Here is a 23,288-nt window from a genome sequence, read left to right as displayed (position 1 = left end):
TTTCAGTGTAAACGTCCTTGTATTTCCCAGTAAAAACCAAACTAGTCCAAGGAGACAGTCCAAAGCGTAGTATGATAATGTCAGCGGGTGTTTTGATCAGCTTGCTCTCTGATAGGCACTGTTGTAAAATTCCATAGGTGTGTATATTTGTTAAGTGTGTGTAAGAGTGGAAGTCATAAAGATAACATGGGACTGAATGAATCGTTATCATGCCGTAAACGCTCTGTTACTGTAGTTTATGGATTTCCCTTGACACACATTATTCTATGAAATGGCATCTGTTCATGTTTCTCATTTGCATTTTGTTTCTAATCACTGACGTTGCAGCGGGTCTGCCTACTTAGATAACTTGTTATCTTTTGTCTTTTGTAGGCACACGGTAGGAGACACCAAGGTCCCTTTCTGTCTGCAGTCCTGTGTTAAGCCTCTGAAGTATGCCGTGGCTGTCCATGACCACAGCACAGAGTATGTGCACAGTTTCATTGGGATGGAGCCCAGTGGCCTGCGCTTTAATAAGCTCTTCCTGAGTGATGATGGTGAGCCATTAGACTTTTTCGTTTTTTTCTTCCTACCGTCTGTGAGCTTATTGGCCCATACACACTTTTGTTTCTCTTCGAAATGTTGGGGTGGAGCCCTAATACAAGTTTGATAATGGGGCCCTGGGGTTGTGGTTTTTGTTGTCTAAGCGGATCACACACCAGTGAGAACATGTCGGTGATGTAATCGCTGCACTTGAACTCTTTGAGAGATCTGAGAGAGAAAGGCTTCCTCTAACCTGGTCGTTACATTTGCCCGGCATTACTGGAACTAAAGAGGAAGAGAGCACAATTCACAGAGCAACACATGGAAAAGGGAGGCGACAACTATCTCTTGGTTTAACTCTCCTGTAGGGGAATAAGTCAGAGGCCACGTGACATCACCAGCTGGCAAATGATTAGCAGGACTGCAAGACTCACTTTATCCTAATTTTTACATTAAAAACTTTTTTTCTTTAGATGAAAATAAATATCTAACTTTTGACTCAGTGCTGCTTGATGAGAACCATACAAACTCCACACACATTTGAAACCTCAACTCCTGCCTGACTATAACTAAAGTTCTATTAATTTATTGAAATGCATTGATTCCACCAGGATTTGCATTGTAGCCACTGTTTGTTTTCTCTAAGTCAGCTTTGTAGATGTGTGGTTTAGTTCAGAGCATAACATAGCAGAGATACAATCAGGCCAAGTTTCCACAGAGACTTTGGGAGCTTGCCAAGCTATGTGCGTGCCAAAACCTACAATCGTATCAACAAAACACTCAGTCACGTGCCATGCATCTTGTTCAGAACAAAACTATAGATCAAATACATTCTACTGCTATTTTGTACTAGGGTTGCACGATATTGACAAAATGTGATATTGCGATATCGATTATGAATATTGCGATATCGATATTAATTTAGATATTTTATACGTGAAATGGCAAAAGTTATGGGACAACGCATCAAAATAGATTCATAACAAATTATACAACACAAGGTTTATTTCAACTGACTGTCATATTGGACTGGTAAAACATGAATAAATAAATAAGGACCATGTCTACAGAACAGGACATGTTTGGATGTTTGGTTGGACAGTATCAAATAAATACATAAAGAGAACAGGACATGTTTTACTGGTTGGACAGTATAAAAATATATAAATAAAGAGAACAGGACATGTTTTACTGGTTGGACAGTATAAAAATATATAAATAAAGAGAACAGGACATGTTTTACTGGTTGGACAGTATATAAAGAGAACAGGACACAACTTTTCTTTCTCTTCTCTGATTTGTTCTGTTTAGTTATCTCTATCTATTTCATCACTCCCACTGTCACTCTGTTGAAATATGAACCCACGTGGTACGCTCCATAGGGTTTGTCACGTAGTGGACCCGTGCGCTGACGTGTTCTAACGTGTGCATGTGGCACGGTAACTGGCCAATGAAACATGAGCATTATAGCGTTTCAAGCGGGCTCTAAATCAAACACAACTAAGCCACACAGCCAACGGACGGGACGCAGCGCTCCACAATATAAACTAAATATTGCATACTTATTGTGACACTTTCGATATAATATTGCGCAACGTAATATTGCGATAACGACATTGAGTACCCCTATTTTGTACATACTTTATTGATGTAGATATTTGTATCTTCAGTCAATGTGTGCTCAACATGTGTTTGATTCTCATTGTTTGATGTGTTTATATACAGAGCTCTCATACATGACCCAGAGTTTACACTTTGGTCTTTTACAGCATGCTAATTGAGCACTTGTTGTTTTGCAGATAAGCCCCACAACCCCATGGTGAATGCTGGCGCTATAGTTTGCACTTCACTGATAAAGGTAAATGCAGTACCACCTTTTTTCCCTCCGTCATGTGTGTTTTTGTGTGTGTGTGTGTGTGTGTGTGTGTGTGTGTGTGTGTGTGTGTGTGTGTGTCTCATGTCTACTGAAACCTTAGCAATAAAACCCCTTGTATGGTGGGTATCAGTGAGCTGCTTTATCTAGTAGATAAAATGAAGGTTAACATAAATATTGGTAGCAGATAAGATTTGACTGTTTAACAAATAATGCAGATTTTACACCCTGTCCACACTCAGATTTTGTGGTATTGTTACTTAATCAGTTGACTTCCCAGTGTGTTTTCATGACTCGGCTGGAATCATTTCTAGGTCACTACCTTAGTCCACTGCCATTTGTCTTGTTTGGGTGATTAAGACCTGTGCTAATCCTTCCTGAAGGCACTTACTGTATCCGCCCCAGCAGCACACACGCTGTTATTGTCCCTGCTGAAAATAACCTGGACAGAGAGCTGGTCAAATGCAAGGTGCACACAGACATTACCCAGTTCTCTCATTAGGAGAGATAGGAAGTCAGATTATTAATCCTGATCACCTACCACAGCTCCTCCTTCTTGTCACCAGAGTTTGGTGTCACAGTGTTTGGAATTTCTCTTGGCTAACTCCGTGTGAAGACAGATTGACACAGGGTTCAGAAATGAATCACCCGTCTACAAATTAAAATGAGCTGCAGTTTAGCTCACAGCTTTACTCATAACAACTTCAATAGCAGCTTTGTCTATAGGTTTTTCACATTGGTAGTGTTAGATTTTTAAGCTCCTTACAGCTGTTAATGATCATTCTCAGGTTTGATTTTAAATTATTTAACCTTACCAGGCTCTCTTTACATAATTAGTGCAAGCATTGAATTATTAGCACTCACACAGATCCAGAGCTTTCTATAAATACCTTCTTACAGCTGAAAGACTTTATTGCAGGTGTTTGCTTTTTAATATCTTGAAACAAGCTTATTTTTGCTTTATTGAATTATGGATCTTTGACACATTCTCTGTTAATTGCCCTAAAATTCTCAACGCCAAGGATTGGTATTTGATTGAAGCTTTTTCTGGAGATGACTTTATGTTATGCCAAGCCTTTGTCCCAAGCACTTAGACTTTGAACTGAATTTGTATTCATTCATGTTATGATGTTGTAAGAAACCATGTGCTACCAAAGCTTGGAGATGTGATTATTAAGTGTTTTTGTTTTACTTGAGGAGGACACAATCTAGAGAGGAAACATAATGAAATCTCCATCCTGTAGACGATGCCAAAATCCTCCCCTATGTATGACGAAGCATGCTGAAGCATGTGGCCTGTTTGATCTTGATTTGATTTGGGGCCTCTTGTACTCTTTGTTACAACTCTCAGGGTCTGGGACCTGTGTGTTTTCAGTGTCCACATGTTAAAATCCCATTCCCTCTTTTCACCTGTGCTTGTTGTGCATTACCACCTTGCAAATATATAACACTATTCAACTTAAAAATAGTTTGCCTCATATTCTCGACTAGGTAGTTTCTGTAGACAGGGAACTCCTTTTGACACATTGACATTTATCTGCAATTGTTGCCTTTTGGGATTAAATATTGTGCTGTTGTTATACCATAACAGCAAACCACAATGCAGTCACTCAAACTGGAGTCAATGATGACAGATCTTTATAAGTGGAGCAAGTGGTTGTACTCTCTAAATCCCAATAAAGGACTAGATATAATTGGGCCTTTTTATTGTGCATTTAAAACAAAGATGACAACACAGTTGTCGCAGTAAGCCATTTTACAATGGCATGCTTGTGAAGATTGTTCCATAAAGTTAATTTTTAAGCAAAAGTGCTACAAATGACCTTTCCGTCGTGCTGCTCAGCAACATTTATGCTTGTGGGGCAAAAGGCTAATCAATAATCCATTGAAAGACCATTAGAATAATGTATGAATAAATAAATAAATAATCTTTCATGAAAAGTGTGCAGGACAAAGGTAACTGCATCATGTGTCAAAAAGCCATTCACATGTACGTATGCAGGCATTGAGACACCCAAACAGTTTTCTACCAAGAAGAATTATAACTGATAAATATTGTACTATAATTGACTACTAAGGCAGCTCGAGAAAACATTGGACCTCGATTTTAAAACTGCCCACATTTGTATAAATCACAAACATCTGGTCTGTCTTAGCAGCCATTAGATCTGATCTGTAACCAGTGATGTTTAGAAGCCAACTGTCACTTCTTCGTGTGATATTATTTTTTTGTTTAAACAAAGTGTACAAGACACAACAGGTGCTGTTATTGAGGCGTCTTTCTGTTTCTGTTGCTGTCGTCGCACAACTGCTCAACTTTCAAGTCACAAAAGACAAACGCTAGGATTTGTAGTTGTTAGCCAGTTAGCCATTTGTGACCTCACAGTTGTTGAGCAGAAGTAGAAGGTAAATTGTGTTAAATTCTGTACTAAAATACACATAAGTCATCACAGACAGCGGTGAGTAAGTTGGCTTTTAGTAGTGGTTTAGTAGTTTTTAATAGTTCAACATTTTGGGAAATACACATTTAGCTTTCTTAGAAAGTAAGATGAGAAGATTATCAATTTAGGGCATCATTTTGGTTTGGCCTGCAGCTCTCCGGTTTTGCTCACTTTCTCAGCTCTCATTAACGTCGCTTTCAGCTGCAGCAGTAAAAGGTTTTAAGTAAACCACTACATGCACAGCACCAAACAGCAGACAGACAAAGTTAGCAACTAGATGAACACAGTGGAGCATTTAGCAGCTAAAGAGCCAAAAGAGAGAGCAGCTAGGGACCAAAAACAGCTCAAAGGAGTATACTGAGCTAACACGACTCAAAATAAATGCTAATCTTGCTTTGTAAGCAACTTCTTACACATTCTGTACAAAATGTCAAAAGTTCATACGGCAATGTTGTGTTTACAGCTTGTGCTGCTGGCACCAAGTGGCAAAAAAAATTAATTAATGCTGCTGCAAGTTCGAAGCTGGAGGCCAGACATGTTTAGCTAGCTTAGCAAAAAGACTGGAAGCAGGGGGAAATGGCTAACCACGAATGTATAAATGACAATTTGAGGTAGTGGGGGTTGCTGCTGTTTTTTAGCAAGTGTTGAAGGATATTGTTGGTGAGCACAGGTTATGGTTTTGGACTATGAGAAGCAGCCAAGCTGTTGTTTGCCATAAATAGTTCCAACACATAACTCGCTCTAAAGAAATGAAATACTTTGAGCTTTAGTGTTGGTATATGTGCTTGTGAACATGCCACCAAGCTAGCCAATTCCCTGTGGTTCACTCTGTATGCTAAACTAGCCAAACACGTTCGACATGAGATTATTATTGATCTTTTCATCTCACTCTCGGAAAGAAAGCACATAAAATGTTGAACTAATTCTTAAACATTGCTGGCAGTGGTGTGAGCAGATCTTTACTGGGCTAAGATAAAGCAGAAGAACATTCTCTGTATTTTAAATCATCTATTTCAGGAAAACTACTCTTCTATTCTTTTAAAATACCACATAGTCCAGTGAGGAACTCCTTTTATACTCAGGAGCCTAGCTGTACTCCTGTGCTCACAGTAGTCAAGTCAAACTACAGACTACACTTTGTAGTGTGTGGATAATTATATGTGCAGGTTACTCTTCCACCACACAGCAAACCTGTTGCTGCATAAGTCACATCACAGAAGTGAATCTAAGACATCACCTCACATTTGCAAAGCCAATCACATGTGTCTGTGTCCATCCGCCCACCATTGCCATCAGTGTCTCAATGTGTTGTTTTTTTCTATAATGAAGCACGAATGTCAAGCCGTTGCTCAGTCAGGTTGCTCAGTTAGCTTTAACCTTGGTGGGAAAACTATGGGATGGTTGCCGTGGCAGAATGCCCCAAACTGTTGTTACATGGTGCTTGAAGGCTACATGTTGTTGCTATTTTTGTATGTTGTTGCATATTTTCCAGACTTAGGAACTGTGGGAAATAATGACTGCTGCTGCAGGTCAAATGACGTTGGTAATTTTTTCTTCCTTTTCCATATCTATCTCCTCGCACTCTCCCAATCCCCTGATCCCTCCCCCTCCACTCTCTTCTCTCTTTCTCCTCCAATCAGCTCTGTAGAATCCCCCCCCCCCACCCTCCATTTAGTGACTCTTTAACACCTCCATCAGTGTCACTTGTTTTTTCTTCTGCACAGTATAGTGTAGAATTTGAAATGTACTGTCAGTCACACATAAAGCATTCACCTTTTTAAATGTAAAGTTACAAATCTTTTCACACCATCCAAACCATGAATAGTTCAGTATTGTTATATTTGAAACTAATGCTATAGTACTTTAAAATGTGCATGCGTGTCCATTTTTCTTTTGCTGTGTTTACTTTGGTGGAATAGGCAGCATCAATGAGCTTGATAAATGTACACTGAGCTACAAGCTGTGATTTTATTCTCAGAGGAAAACCATTCCTTCCTTCCTTTTCGGCTAACAGGCTCTTTGCACATGACACGTGTTGACCTAGAGTAGACGCTCTAGGTCTGCAAAACACATACACATACATACTTGCCTGCATACACACACACATACTTTATGTAGAAACATACACACAGCCAGGGCTGCTTCAGATTTTGAAAACTTATCTTTTTTACTTGTTACTCTTTAGACTTGAAATAATATTGAATCCCTTATCTGGAATCAGTGAGATGTAGTGGTCTTTAACTGGCTAAGCTCTGTTAACGCACATGTCTACTAAATCTCCCTTTTAAATCGAAAAAACTACCCTCTTTGTAACTTATTGGCAAGCCAATCTTATTAATATTGTGTATCTTCTTGTATAATTCTTGGCAAAGCTCATGTGTTTTTTTACATTTTGTTTGTAATAAAATCTATTCATGTCTTTTCTAATTCTGTAGTTTTAATTTGTCAACATTATTATCATTTTAGTCTAATCTTTTATGATGTGCTTGCTCTGCAACATCCCTTGGTGAATGAACTGTACTAACTGCTTATTCTTTTGTTCTCTCCTCAGCAAGGTGCAAGCAACGCAGAAAGATTTGATTATGTAAGTATTAGAAGTCAGACTTTGAAGCCGAGTTAATTTTCGTGTACTCTGTGACGAGTCTCCTTGTGAGGAGGATTATGTCTAGATGACTAGAAACTTCTTTATTTTTATTTTTGTTTATGAGATTGATCTCTTTAGAGCAGAGATCTTCAACACGGGGTCTGCGTGTTTTATGCTTCTGCGTCAACTCCACGCCGTAGCTACGCTGTCGCTCCTACGGCATCGTGACCCTTTCGGAGTTCTGCGTCGGGGTTGAACGCACTTCTTTGCATTGTGGTGCATTTCACCGCCATAACTCTAGGGGGTGTGTGGTTTCCAGAGGGTCAATCGCAAAACTCTTTGTTTACTTGTACATTGGTGTGTGCCTCGAGCCGGCGTGTGCGTGTGTGTGTGTGTGTGTGTGTGTGTGGGGGGGGGAGTGGGTGATAGAGCGAGGGAGAAAGTGAGAGAGTGACGGCAATTAACTTCGGAGCAAGTTGTGACTCTAGAGTCATAGTGAGAGAAACAAAGTGTCTCCCCTGTTCTTTCTGACCACGGTGGGAAATCTGGAGCAGGAGAAGTTAACCCTCTCCTTGATTTCATGTTGTTTATGAAAATGGAGAACCAGGAAATGAGTCGGGGGAAATGCAATGCTACCAAGCCACGGCCGAGGGACATGCGTCGCCGCGACGTGTAGTTACATTTTTCAAGAGGTGAACATCAGGCTACGGCGTAGGGTCCGCCGTAGGTTTGTGTCTCCACATACCTATGCACGACGTAGATTTTACTCAGAAGTATAAAACAGCCTTAAGCTTACATTCCTCAAGTGGCCAGAAAACGCGGTTCCAAATGCTAATGTTGCTCTGTAATTGCTGAATGTGTAAATAAGCAACTGTTTGTTAAGTTTGCCATATGAACTTAAAAGATGATGATGTGTCCCTGAAAACAAAAAAAAGTATTAAATCTTTGATAAAACATTTAGTTCTCTTTTTGTAAAGTTTAATTCGCAGCAGCACTCTAAAGTCACACTTTGATTGATGTTTATTGACACACGTATTGTATCATTTACTCTTAGTATAAAACAACTAACTGCAAAATCAGTATACTTTGTGACACTTTGTGTATAGTACATACTGTTTAGAATTAGTTTGTAGTATGGAATTGGGCCACAGCTATTTTTAAGATGGCAAGGCCATCAACCAGTGGTAGAATGTAACCTCATGCCATGTACCCCTGTTGATCATTTGGACACTCTGCTTTCCCTTCAGGTCATGAACTTTCTGAAAAATATGTCTGGAAACGAGTATGTGGGTTTCAGCAACGCCACGTAAGTCCCTCTTAATCATAAGTTAATGTTATCATAGTTCTCTTCTTTCACTCACCAGCACAAACACTCGAGGGGTTCCAACTTTGAAGCATGTTGAACCTCTAACCCACACAGCAGGAGTCTTTAATCAGCTCTTAGATAATGTGCTCTAAAACCCAATTGGCTCAGTGATGGTTTAAAACCCAAATCTGGAACCTGAATCTGTGGCTTGTGCAACACGAAAACAAAATGCCACGTGTATCAATGTAAACAATAACTGGTGAATCAATCTCTCACTTGGCTTGTCATGGTTGAATCCAAGCTGTTGAATTTTCACTGCCAACATGTAAGCTGTCCATGAAAGGTCATACACACCCCCACACTTACTGACAACTCCTGCTGATTAGACTTCTACTCAGGTCGATGTGGAGAAGAGCTGTACTAGGGCTTACGTGTCACCAAACTCTATTAGTGTTTGATATCGTTTAGATTCTATACGGGTTTTTTTCCGAGTACCCAGTTCTTTTGCATTTTGGTATCTGTTTTAATTTGGAACCTGGTTTCTCCATGTACCAATTAGAATATGATAAAGATGTTAGTTGTCTAACACTCACACATGCAACAAGGCTAGGTGAGTCAGAGGGCTGTCAATCATTCACCGTCTGTACACACCCGCACAGTAGGGGTGGAACGGTACACAGAAGTCACGGTTCGGTTCATACTTCAGTTCAGACATCACAGTTCAGTTCAATACAATGGAGGGAAAAGCATAACAAAAATGCATAAGGCAAATTCTTTTTTATTGTGTATCTCAGACTGTACCACCTAGTGTCATACAGTCTCTCCCCTGAGCTATTTGCAACAGCCTTTAGTGTGTAAAGTAAGATGTAAACAGTAAACTAATAGTACCCCACAACATCTCCAGACTCCATCTGTAACTTGTAAACAAAATAAGACAATCAGCTATAAAACTGGAAATACAGCATCTCTTATTTATGAAAGTGCAAATTACATCTATAAACAATAATAACAACAACAACAAATATGTGGACGGGATGGCTGCGTTGTAAACGAGGGTTCGAGCACATGCAGCCAAATGCATGAGGACCCCTATTTGTATTTGTATCTAAGGCTGGTTAAGCACTGTAGGGAGGAGAGTTGGACAGTTTTCTTTGTCTTAGTTCAGCGGATTGGTACAGCTGGGTGATGGCGTCGGATATGCGTTAGCATGTTAGATGTATTTCCACTTACATATCCAACAACTGCTGAACAACGCCGACACACAGTCCTTGTCTTATCCACCACTCTCTGGCCTGTACTACTGTAACTGACCTGAAGACCGAAGTTTTCGGGACAGCACCAGGCGGGAGGGCATGACACGGGAGGCTCCAGGCTTCATCCATACAGTCTCGAAGTTTTCCCCAGCTTGCCGATCATAAGAGTCGGCGGGTCCTCTAACTCTTGTGGATCGCCACCACTACATCATACTCGGTCCTTTAGTGCTGCTATCTCTGTCCTCACCTGGACATTTGCAAAACTGCATGTAGGCAGAGCTCAGCTAGCTTCAGAGCTAAGGCGGGGCTACAGATTAGGTGTCCCTAGAACCCGCGTGTCTAACAGTAGTTCTGCATTACATTAATTAATTTGCACACAAGTTTTATTTATTTTTATACCGTGTATTCTCTGTGTAAAATCATGTACCGTTTCGGTTCAATACGAATACATTCCACCCCTACCACACAGTCTATGGAAGGTCTTGGAAGAAAGATAAAAACACCTTTGTGGATTCACTGTGTGGTGCACACCCTAACAGATATTTACTTGTTTCTAGTTCACCTTTTAGACTAGAAGTGTTGCCAAAGCCTCTACCACACAATCTAAAATCATCAAAAAGAAGCGAATAATGAGGGTGGTAAAGACGTTTAAATGCTGAGGACCTTTACCTCAGTTCAACGGCAATTAACAGATTGGTCAAAAAGACAACTCAAGACCTTATCACTCTTGAAACAGGAGGTATTAGTCGTATTGATGGACTTTATTATGGATGAGGATTGGAAAAGGCATCTATGTTAAATGTCACTTGCATGTGCACGATTTATGATGACATCACATGCTAACAATGTGTCTAGAAAAAGACCAAGCGCTGGGGCTCATGTTGCAGTATCATCACATGACAACGTGAGAGCTCTGGTTGTTGTTGGATGTACACATGAGGGGGGTGTTGGAATTCCAGAACACAGAGTGCAAATATTTTCTTCCTCTAAAGGGAGTGCTGTGCTCTCTGTGTGACAGGTTCCAGTCAGAGCGTGAGTCAGGAGACAGGAACTTTGCAATCGGCTACTACCTGAAAGAAAAAAAGGTTTGTGCTTGGATGAGTCATTACTGACTTTGTTTTTCGCTGTCTCTCTGTTGCGGTTTCTCTGCCCTACAAAGCTGAAAGACAGGAAATGTAAACACAAAATAAAATAAAAGAAAGATTAAGAGTAAGTTACTGCCAGAGGCCAGCATTTTTGTATTGCTCAATAGATTTATAATTATCTTTCTATTTGGAATAAGCTAGATTCTGATAAGCATTTATTAGACCTACTTATTCCATGGCTTTGTACTCGATTCTGGCATTTTATGGTCTTTTCATTGATGCAGTTCTGATCGTAGACTCTGGGGGACAAGTTTTGAATCCATAAAATCATTTTTAAATTAATATGTGTCAAATTATTGATTTCTTATACAGATATTGTAGAGTGAACGGGTCGCTATTGCAAATTTAACCCCTTCAGGGTGATTCAAGACCCTGTCAGGGTTTACTTCGCACCAATGACCCGCTCCCTTCTACATTATCCCTTACTATACTCGACTTGTTTTAATCTCTGCTCTGTCTGTTTCTCTGCAGTGTTTTCCAGAGGGGACAGACATGACATCTGTACTGGACTTCTACTTTCAAGTGAGTGTAGCAGTATTTATGTTGTTTTCCTGCTTTTTGCTGCTCTTCCTCCACTATTAGCCTCTTTTACACAGATTCTGCAATATCGCCGTAATGAAGTTCCGCCGTTTATGCTGGCTTTGCTTTTTCACACCAACCAATGGCGCCGTAATGCAGTGTATGATTTCAGACAGCATGTGTTGATGTGTATCACAACAGCGTCTGCGTCTGGTGTGTATGAGCCAGTCCCATGCATGTGTAATAAGAAGTTCATACAGCATTCAAGGCATTCCTTTGAGAGTATCTCAGTCACGCATGAAGCCATCATGGAGCCAAAAATCACCCGGATGATGGCGTACTAGAAACTTCAGCCGGCCGAGTAGGCTGCTTCCTGTTAGGCTCCGCAAACTTGAATGGGGATTAAATGATTTAATCGTGCGTCTCTCTAGACTTTCTAAATGTTATTCGATCGATTGGATTAAATTCTGAAAGTGAAACGAGTCATTTTGCGGGTTCAGTGACGCTCAAAAAAACACATCCACTGAATTACAGACGTCTCTTTCACCATGTAGGTCTATGGGAAAAAGGGTTTTTAGACTCAGCACACTTCCTGGCGGCCTAACCAGTCCACACAATTAACCACCCGACCCACAAATCGGGTTAATTAAACCCTTAAATCATGACTTCTTGTGAGTTTTGGGGAAATAAATAGACAGACTGAGACATGCAATTATGACAAACTATCAACAGGTTCAAGGCATCTGCTGTTAAAAAAGATGGCAACTACAAAGCATGATTATTGCAGCGTACATACCCAGGGGCGTCGGACTGGGGGGAAAAAGGGGACTGAGTACCCAGGGCCCTCATGTGAGGAGGGCCCAAAAAAGATGCTAGAATAAATAGCTGTGGATGCAGGGAGGGGCCCATAGAAAATGCCTTTCTACAGGGCCCAGAATTTTGAGCTACGCCCCTGCACATACAGTACCTTCAACTGGTAAAATAAGCCTTAACATATTATTCATGTTTTTTTCTGCTGTTAATTTTCAACTTCATCATCAGTGATAGAAACTGATATGGTTATACAGCTAAATGATGAATAATCTAATCTAATAATGCCTCTGAACCAGATGGGGAAAATCCAACATCTCTTTTTCTTAAGAGCCTAGTCTTCCATGAAATGCATACGTAAATATAATGTGAATGGAATATTTTAAGTGTTTTAAATGTGTTTGCCCATACAATATATGTCCACTTTCTCACCTGGTTCTTCCAGGTCCCTCTCTTTGTCCACTCTCTCTCCATCCTGCTCTCTCCCTCTGTCCCCCTCCCTCCGTCATATCACTGACAATCACATACAAAACATTTTGTAATCAACTAGGAAATAATCAAATAAAAGAGAAAACAAAAAACACAGTAGTCCTACTATATATATATATATATATATATATATATATATATATATATATATATATATATATATATATATATGTCTTATAGGCTACATAGCCATTTTCTCACCTTGTTCATCTTGCTCTCTCTGCCCTTCTCCCTCTCTATTCTCCTCACTCCTTTGTGCTGTCAACCAGAAGCATCGTGTAGGCTACCAAAGGTTATACATTCACCTATTTATAACATATGTGAATATGGGGTTGCTGTTCAGTGCAGTGGGATAATGTTAAAGGCTAATCTTATACTTTCTCACCTGAACCTGGCTGTTTTCTTTAAAAAAAAGAAACGTATATATCCATCTATGGGGAAACAGACTGTGAGTCAGGGTTTGTTGTTCCAGTGTTTCAGTTCTGATATGAATGAGTCTGATGATCCGTCAGGTCGAATTATTTATTTTTCATTTGCATTGACAGTTAAAAATAATAAAGTGTCTGTTAGGGAGGTAGCGGTGCTCAAGCCATTACGGCAGGCTATTAATAGCACACTTTAAAAACTCGTTGTAGGCTACTCCTAAGCTACATTTGCCTACAGTTAGCAATTTTGTCTAACGTTGCACAACAAAATTGGACTCCGTGGTGAATAAGCTAGGCTAATTCAGATATCATTGCCATCATTGTGATCAGGGAATCACAGATTGGTTCCACAAATACACACCTGTAGCCTACCTGTGTTCATTCAATTAGATTTCATTTTCACTCCTCTGTCTCCTCACTCACTGCTTCAGCAACCCTAAAAATAGCCTAGCGCCGCCTATGCCTTTCACACAGACATTGGTTCGGCTCTCTTATGGCTCTGGGACTACCTCCGCTGCCGGCTTAAAGCAAAGCAATAAATCTGTCCCCCCATTCTGTCTTCATAACTTTGACACATACGGCTTGGCGGCTTAAAGGCGCAACAGTCCTGCCTTGAACAGGCTATGTGAATAGGGGTCATTGATTCCATCCCAGTGGGTCTGTTTTTCATCATGTTTACTGCCCTGTATGCTACAAGTAGCTTCTTCATTATTTACAAATGGGTGGCAAATGTGTGTCTATTAAGAGAATAGAGCAAATTGATACAGTTTGCTCTGAGGGACATATCACATGAGTTACATAGTTTTCATTAAACCATTCATTGACCCCTTGTGCCCTGAATGGAAGCTGCAATTCTTTATTTAAGTTGTTACTTTTTGTTGTCACCTGTACCACCACTGTACTTTACTGTACTGTAGTGCTGTGCAGAGTGGAAGACAATTGTGATAGAGAAATGATACAAACTGTCCCTTGTGTGAACCTCCAGCTGTGTTCGATTGAGGTGACCTGCGAGAGCGCCAGTGTCATGGCAGCCACCCTGGCTAACGGCGGCATCTGTCCAATCACGGGTGAGCGTGTGCTGAACCCCGAGGCGGTGAGGAACACCTTGAGTCTGATGCACTCGTGCGGCATGTACGACTTCTCAGGACAGTTTGCTTTCCACGTAAGTAAACGGCATGGGTCACAAGTATAGTTGGGGGGGGATGTACTTTTTAGTTTGATAATGGGAAAGAGTCAAACCAGTGAAGTGAACGCCAAAATGATTTTGTAATTGCAAAGTTATTACCCATTACACTCACAAGACATGTGAATTAATTGGCCTGAGAGGCCTTTTTATGCATTAATCTTTGCATCTTTATACCCGTCGACAACATGCACTTTTGTCACTCTCTACAAGTACACAACCCCAACAACTATGTGGTTGCAGGCTACATTTCAGACTTAAAAACGTCATCTACTAAATATTAAAATCGTGGCATACAATGAACCTGTACACGTGTTACACCCTTCAGGTGAAGCGCTTTGAATCAAGCATCCATTGCTGATTTCTATGATTGAACAGTTTGTAAACCATTTCCGTTCTTAGGACAAAGACATTCCTTGAATTTGAATGGTACAATCTAATTTAGTTTGAAATAAACCCATACAGTACTAACACAGTAGAACATTTCATTTTTATTTTTTAACAAACGTAATACAGCCTAACCCATGTGTTGGTGAACATTTCTTATCATCAAACACATCAGAGAGTGATTATTAAAAAAAGAAGAAAGACAGACGGGATCCTCAGCAACATATGAACAACAAATAAGCAACTCACCTAACATTCATGTTCAAAAGGGGTAGGAAGAAGAAGACTTTTTATACATTATTCATAATAGAAATTCAGTGTCAATGTTCAACTCAGTCAGCTTGAACAAATCAAACCTTTTGGACAATAATCTAAACTGATGAACCAAAAAAAGCATTAAACAGTCCACAAACAAGAAATAACCAAACAAGACCTCACATAAATTTTAGCAATCGATTTTCAAATAGCTGGTGCAATTGGATCCCCACTCAAAAGTACTAAACATAATGTCCTGGCTTAGTGTCATTTTGTACTTGTACATCTACTAAGTCTGTAATACTAGTGAAAGATGTATCAACATTATAAACATCTTGATACAGGCATATACGCTTGTTTTAAGAGACAAAACAACAGCGCCTCAGCATAGCATGGCTGTCTTATGACACTGTCTGTCTGAGCTGAGCTGTTTGTGCTGATAGGTTGTAACATTTTAATGAGACACCTCCTGGTGGCAGAAAAATGTGGAGGAGGAACGATGTGTGAAAATATTTTTCAATTTCTCATGATTGGATGCAGGTAGTAGACAGCACCAAAGTGAAATTCCACTCTTCATTGATCATGCCTTAGAGCATATTCTGTTTGAGGTAATAAGAATTGGATTTTGGAAACATGTTGCTACTGTACTACACACACAGCTGATTTTCTGTTGCGTAACTTTTTTCCCTGCTGAAGGTCGGCCTGCCCGCCAAGTCTGGAGTAGCGGGGGGGATCCTGCTGGTTGTACCCAACGTGATGGGTATTATGTGCTGGTCACCTCCACTAGACAAGCTGGGAAACTCAGTCAGAGGAATACAGTTCTGCACGGTATGTAATGTCTGGCTACAGCCTGTCTGCAGTGTGTACTAAGAATATATACACAGAGCAAGAAATAACTGCACCAGTCATTTTTTTTTATATACATACTGTACTAGCTAAGAAATATCCAGAAGGCTTTTTTAAGAGCTGGAAATGTTTGTTTATATCCATTTTGACCAGAGATGCTTGACATAAAGTGTGCATACTGTGTGCCAAAAAGGTGTTTTGGAGTGATTCAATTTTAAATGACATAGGCATTCATACGCACACACACACACACACACACACACACACACACACACACACACACACACACACACACACACACACACACAGGGATTTTAGGTGCAAATGACTCATTTGCATATTGTTGACATCATTGCACAATTATTTGCATTAAGCTAAGTGATTTCTCTTCACATTGTTTTTGCATTCATACGCTTAGACGCTGCATGTTAGTTTACATTGGTGTTGTACTGGACTACATTATATTGAGTGGTGTTTCTAATGTTTTGTCCTATCTATTTATAGACATGAGGGTGGCAGAATATTAGAAATGTGTGTGTGTGTGTGTGTGTGTGTGTGTGTGTGTGTGTGTGTGTGTGTGTGTGTGTGTGTGTGTGTGTGTGTGGCTCAATGGTGTTTTTTTCCCCCAACTGCTCCTTCCAGGCAGCGCTGCGACCGCTGCCTTCAAGGCACCTAACCCTAACCTTAACCCTAACCAGTGCTAATCCTAGTGCCTTTCAGGCAGCGCTGCCTGGAAGGAGATGTTGGGGGCAAAAAAACGCCGATAAACGCGCGCGTGTGTGTGTGTGTGTGTGTGTGTTTTACCGTTTTTAGGCACTGTTGATCATTTGGTAAACAAAATGTCCTTTAGAACATGAATAACTTTAGTTTAGCTATATTGTTTTTTTTGTGTATTTTGATACTTTTTAATTTAAACTCATGGGGGTTTAAGGTAGTAATTCTATGTACACAAACACAAAAATGTCTAATGAAAAATATTGGAAAGTGTGCACCAGTGTCTTTGAGGTATTAAATCAACTTGGCTGACATACTGTCAGAGACCTGTTTAATAAGTAAATGATGCTTGATTAATGATTCTCTAGAGGCCAGATCCAGATACGGATCTCAGTAAACACTGCGTGCAGGAATCCGCCTCTGCTGCAAATGTAGGCAAGGCAGCTTTATTTGTATAGCACATTTCAGCAACAGGGCAATTCAAAGTGCTTTACATGAAACATGAAAGAACAGTTAAAAACGATTAAAAAATTAAAACATTAAAGAGCAGTTAAAACGATTAAAAAAAGCTCATGTGCTTTTTGAAATGTCGGTCAGTCATTGGCTTTCAACTTCCAGTCATCAGAAAGAAAATGCCACGTTGAGTAGTGTGGAGTAAATCAATGTATTTCCCCTTCTGATGCATCTATCTGCCTTTTCATCCCAGGACCTCGTGGAGCGTTTCAACTTCCACAACTACGACAACCTGAGGCACTTTGCCAAGAAGCACGACCCCCGCAGGGAAGGAGGGGACCAGCGGGTAAGGACACAAGGCATCATGTTAAGGAACAAGCCATCCCAAACAGAACCCATTCCCCCCATCAAACACACTGACCAGAACACCTCTTCAAGAATGTGGGTGAAGTCGAGCTTACTGTACTTCAGTTTAACAGCATTTTGCTTCAGCTGTTGTGTCGCTGTAACGTGTTTATCATAGATATAGTCCAGCCTAAGCGAGAAAAATGTTATTTCAGCAAAAAAGCTAAATAGGATAACCCTCATCCCCTTTCTTCCTCCATCTTCGGGTGCGCTGTCTCTTTGAAAACATTTGATGATTGCTGCAGATGTTTTCAGGCATGCTGAGCATTTCTTTCTAGTTGGGTCACTGGATGTTGTTCAGTTTGCTGCACATTGGGTTCACAATGTGCATAAGCAGCTAAATTACCTACATTTGCTTGATAAAAGCAGGCAATTTATACCTTAGACTTTGGTGTGTTAACTAACCTTTACAAAAGCGTGACAAAATACTTGGAGGCCCACACTGATGGAAAACTAGAGGCAAGTGTGTCCACTTCAAAACCTGCCATTCTTAAAGCAACGTGCTGAAACCTGTCCGTTTTGCCAGTTAATGATTTAATTGACATTGAGAAATGTGTCAGCAAACTACATGCCACTTACACACTCCACACTCTCAGACACACACACACACACACACACACGCACACAAAGAGAAGGAGCGAGACTAATTTGTTATTCGTGTCAATTGAAACAGCAGCTCTCCTTCGGACCCATGGATTACGAGAGCCTCCAGCAAGAGCTAGCCCTGAAAGCCCCTCTTTGGAAAAAGGTGTCCCTCACTGAGTCGCACCAGGACAGCTCCACCACTGTAGTCTATAGGATGGACAATGTCGCCGAGTGAAAAAATGAAAGGAGACCCGCCTGTCCCCCCCCCCCAACCCCTACCTCTACTGATCTCTCTCCTCACCTCTAGCAACACCACCACCACAACCACCACCTTTCCTCACCCTCGAATATTTATACATAAATTATGAAGAGGATTATTTATTACTTGTGAAGCAGCTCCTGTGTGGACAGACTGGGAAGCTTCTTTTGTTTGTATTTGTGATGGGAAAATGGAATGATGTTTTTGCTTGTTAAATGTGCTCTGAATTCCAAATTAACTCTAAACCTCCGCCTGCTTGTTGCCTTAGTGTGTGTGTGTGTGTGTGTGTGTGTGTGTGTGTGTGTGTGTGTGTGTGTGTGTGTGTGTGTGTGTGTGTGTGTGTAGGATCTGGTGTACAGTTTACAGCTTGTTCTCTTGTTTCATATCATCCCCTTTATTGCAATGTGTTTGTGACAGAATGCTCTCAAGGATAGGCTATGGGTTGATTTGAAATTCAGTTTTATTTTTAACCAACAAAAGGTTCTGTGTGTGTGTGTGTGTGTGTGTGTGTGTGTGTGTGTGTTTGCGTGTTTGCGTGTGTGGAGCTTCAGTACAGACAGTCATTAAATATACATTCATACTACTTTTTAGTGAAGATTGCTTCCTGTAGCTTCCACTGGTGGTATTAGCACATTACTACAGATGCTGGATGTACCGTAGTACATGATGAAAACAATGGATTATTGATGGAACACTTTGGGTCAACGAAAGAGACTATTGTTAACATGTTAGCAGGAGTGTTATGGAACTTATGGGTAACATGACGTAAAAAAGGAGCTATGCATTCTGGAGGGATTTTAATAATGCAGGTAATTTGCTTTTCCAAATTTAACACACTAGACCTTGAAAGGAAAAATCAACCCCAAGAAGTGAAAGTTTTTCTGATTTTCTGAGCCACAAGATTGTCAGCCTTCTAGTCAGAACCACGGAGCTGATCACAAACAGTTAGGCTCCGATTCTCTTTGGTAGTTTAATGTTTAAGTAGAACGTTTCTCTGCACAATATACAAGCACTTGCGCCATCTTTCTGTTGGCGGTTAAGCCCTGAAAAGACATTATACTTGCCCACAGATGTCTGAAGTAAAATAAATACAGACATTTGTGAAATGAGATTAGTTGGAACCCCCCTTTGGAGTCGCTTTATGTGACTCGAAAAGGGTTGCCGAGGAGATTTTGACTGCACATCTGTATGTGCTCGAATTACTTTTAATAGTAAACACATAGCATCATTTGTGCCTCCCTCCATACCCTTAAGAAAAGAGAATACAAAATAGGCTTTAACTTCCAACAGCTATTGTGTCGACTTAAACAGAGATGGCATATTAAAAAGAGAAACTGCAGTAAAGAAAGGACTTTAACTTGACTTGAACCTGTGAGTATTTGTGCCTGGACCACAGCGGGGGCAGATTTTATTGATGATGCGATGATAATGTGAGTATGGAAAAGAGGTTTGCTCAGGAAAGGGGTGAGAAGACTGAAAAAAAAACAAGCTGTTTTCAAAGCTTCTCACTTCTTAGTCTCGCTTCACTTAGTTGTCCTCACCAGAGCTCTCGCTGGACTGGCTGCATCATGCTGAGCTGCTGTTGACTTTAGACTGTGTGTGAGAGTCTGTGTGTTAGTGTGTGTGTCAAGTCCAGTGATTATACTCGGTATGACGTTGGCAGAGGGATGGCGTGTGTTGATTGCTGCGACCCCCAGTTAAAGCCCCTCATTCAACCTTTAGCTTCTGTGCCGTGAGCAGGACACTGCAGGGTTTATCTGGGCTGCATTCCAAAACCATCTCTGTGTGTTTGCACTGCGCACAAAAAATATGCTGGGTTAAAGCAGCAGAGGAAGGAGAATGTATTCTTTCCCATCTTGCAGCAGTTTTTTTCTTCTATTTGTTTTTTTGATAATACGCCTTCAGAGGAAAAAAAAACTAACAAACTTGAAACTGCATATCAATGAGATGATATCAAGTTAAGTGAGATGCCTCAGTTCCCCTTATCCAGGAATGTTTTTTCCGTATATACTCAAAAGGTGGTTTGAGTGTCCCTATGCAAACGCACACAACACGTATTCAGTATTGTTTATAAAGTCTTACTCTTCTAGTACGCTTGTACATTATCAAAACCTTTTTTCCATATACATAATTTACTTCTTGAATGTACATAGTGGCAGGTGTATATAACTTTTAAGGTGTGCGTCTGCACATGAGTGACACTCCTCAACAGCAGACCAGAATGTGTGTTGGAAATACACTTCAGGCATCCGAATTTATAATGTTGTTGTTGTCCTCCAGGAAATAGGAATACTTGCACATGCAGCTCTTCTATGAGTGTAGTGGGGGGGTCATCTGTTTATTATTCAGTCATTATTAAAACTGTACACGTGGTGTTGTGTGTGGGGTTGTTCCTAATATCAAAGTGAAGGCTGCTGGAGCCAATGATATGTGAGCCATGTAATGGTGTGCGGAGATTTATCTTGTGTTATTTTTTTTCTTTTCTTTTTTTATGGCATGGACTTCTGTTCTGTTCTGTTTTTTTTTTCTTCTGTTTTTAAGGTTTCTGTCCATTATTGTGTGGAGGTACAAAGTATTCAAAAGCCTCTGTCATCAGTAAGGCTCCTTGGAAATGTTTTCTACAGTAAGCAAGAAGTCGAGTAAGGTCTGTTGGCTACTTTAAATGGTTTCATCCTTGGATCTGGTTGCTTTCTGCGAAACGTTTTACAGTGTACTTTAAAAAAAAAATAAAAATAGGTATACCCATTTATTAGTTTGCATGCTTGCTGGATTTAAAGCTGTGTGCACATGCACAAGAGAGTCTCAGGATGTGATGCGTGTACTGGGTGAATTTAAGAAGATGAGGGCTGGCACATGCGCACATTGCATGAAATCTGTGCGCACATGCATATGTCACATAATGACATGATCTGGAGAAACGGTGCAGTCGGTCCCAGGCATTTTGAAGAGAAAACATATTTCTGTCAGTACACGAATAGTTACAACGAATTATAAATATAGTTATAATAAAGATGTCTCATTTTCATAATTTCCAGCACATCACTAATAATGGAAGTCTTAAAGCTATAGTGCGTAGTTTCTGCCGCCCCCACGAGGAATTCTAAGTAATGACAACAACACTGTCGGCACGTCCACATGATACAAGCCTTTCGTGATCGCACACCACCCCCAAGAGACTGATTTAACCAATCAGACCTGATTGTCTTTGATCTTTGCTTTGGTAGATCACAATGACAAAGGGGCCTAATGTTGCTTTGCATGATCGTCAACCCCTGCCTCACTCCTTAAACTGTGATTATTACTCTGTACAATCAAGCTCATGACAGAGGGGGTTTGAATGCAGTGACCAGTATGTCCATGGAAATAATTAGATGTGTATGGTCCATGTCATGTATGTAATGCTTCCTGGTGTTCATTCTTTTTGTCTCTGTGAATTCTCGTTCTCCCTTTCGCATGCATATTTTTGTATGATTTGATAAATGTGTCTTTAATTCCATGTAATCAGTATGTTTTAAGTTCATTTGATTACCTTCCACCTGTCTTTATTCATGTTGATTTGTGTCTCTTGGACATACATTTTACTTGTGACATGGAAATTGCAGATACATTTACCAACTATCTCTACCATTGCAATTTGGTGACCTTGGAATTGTAAGGTTCTCTAATGTTTTGGTCAGATATTAGATATTCATGTATACGCAGTTTTACAAGCAGATCTTATGGCCAAAGAAAAAGATTAGCAAATTTCAAAGTTCCCAAAAAGTAAATGTCCCCAAACATTGGGTAGATGACGCCTTACAGTTCAAAGCTCATGACTGTCAAACGGTCCTATGTTTTGATTTCTTTACACAGTCCACATGGTTGTAATTCTGTATGTAAAGTCTCCATAAACTTCATGAACTGTCCTGTCTGCTTGGAGGAGAAGACAGCACTAAGACCTGTCTTCCTTCACTATTCTGAGCAAATACTAAAGTCTCTTTGGCTGTGATGGACTTGCAGACATGACAGTGAAAGTGGTGTTAAGATTTTTTTTTAGCCTTGGTGTCCCTTGTATGAAATCTAATAAAGCACTATTATATATATCATTTCATTTCTCTGTGCCTATAACTGTCCTTTAACAACCACAGTCCCTGTCACTTCAGTAGTCAAACAAAAATAGTTAAAGGATCCTTCTGCATACTTAAAGGGTAATTTCTTTTTTTTTTCAACCCTATTTTCCCATGTATTGGTGTCTAAGTGAGTAATGTCAACAATTTTTTTTGAAATTGGTCCAGTATTGAGCGAGAACGCTATAACCGGCAGCCGCAAACCGGGCTGCAAATGCTGTTTTTGCCACTGACAGGCTCAGATTATTATTCTAAGTGTCTGACAACATTATGGTAAGGGTCCCTACAGAGGTAGACCTTTTTGTTAAAAAGTAAGAACATTTTTGTTTAAGCAGGAACAGCTCCGAAATCACCACCACTAAACCCACCAGCCTCCATTTAAATAAACAATACTTTAAGCGTGTATAGAGCCAGCATGTTTTCACATGTAAATGTGTGAATTAAAGGTTTATTTTAACCAAAACAGAGCGGTGGTTGTTGGAACAGTGGAAAGACGAACCAGTGGTCTCATAGTGGTCATGTCAAAAAAAGACGTGATCACCAATGGTCACTTTTTTTTTGTTTCAACTTGCATATATAGATTTCCTGAACTGAAAAGGGCACCTCGTAATTCCCCACAGATACATACTGTAGCTAATTATGTGAGCCACACAACCGCCGAGAGGTTTCACCACATGTCACAGAACACATCTAGGGCCCTATTTTAACGATCTAAGCGCACGGCATTA

At 40.3% G+C, this 23,288-nt stretch overlaps 1 protein-coding gene across 6 annotated transcripts in view; it reads left to right on the top strand.

The window, feature by feature from the left end:
- Nucleotides 1-23,288, top strand: part of glsb (glutaminase b) — a 54,537-nt gene that overhangs the window by 16,189 nt on the left and 15,060 nt on the right. For 2 of the 6 annotated variants that reach the window (XM_078263123.1, XM_078263124.1), the window contains exons 6-14: nt 373-536; nt 2,322-2,380; nt 7,388-7,420; nt 8,668-8,726; nt 10,998-11,064; nt 11,596-11,646; nt 14,353-14,529; nt 15,889-16,020; nt 17,459-17,551. In XM_078263123.1, the coding sequence (XP_078119249.1) occupies nt 373-536; nt 2,322-2,380; nt 7,388-7,420; nt 8,668-8,726; nt 10,998-11,064; nt 11,596-11,646; nt 14,353-14,529; nt 15,889-16,020; nt 17,459-17,551 (835 nt within the window). Of the gene's footprint in view, nt 1-372; nt 537-2,321; nt 2,381-7,387; nt 7,421-8,667; nt 8,727-10,997; nt 11,065-11,595; nt 11,647-14,352; nt 14,530-15,888; nt 16,021-17,458; nt 17,647-18,283; nt 22,538-23,288 lie in introns of those variants that run through there. The other 4 variants (XM_078263127.1, XM_078263125.1, XM_078263128.1 and 1 more) reach the window with 4 other exon arrangements.

The sequence above is a fragment of the Sander vitreus genome, chromosome 11, assembly GCF_031162955.1.
Source record: "Sander vitreus isolate 19-12246 chromosome 11, sanVit1, whole genome shotgun sequence".
Classification (NCBI taxonomy): Eukaryota; Metazoa; Chordata; class Actinopteri; order Perciformes; family Percidae; genus Sander; species Sander vitreus.
Note: the sequence above shows the minus strand (reverse complement) of the source record. Positions and strands in the feature narration are given on the sequence as shown.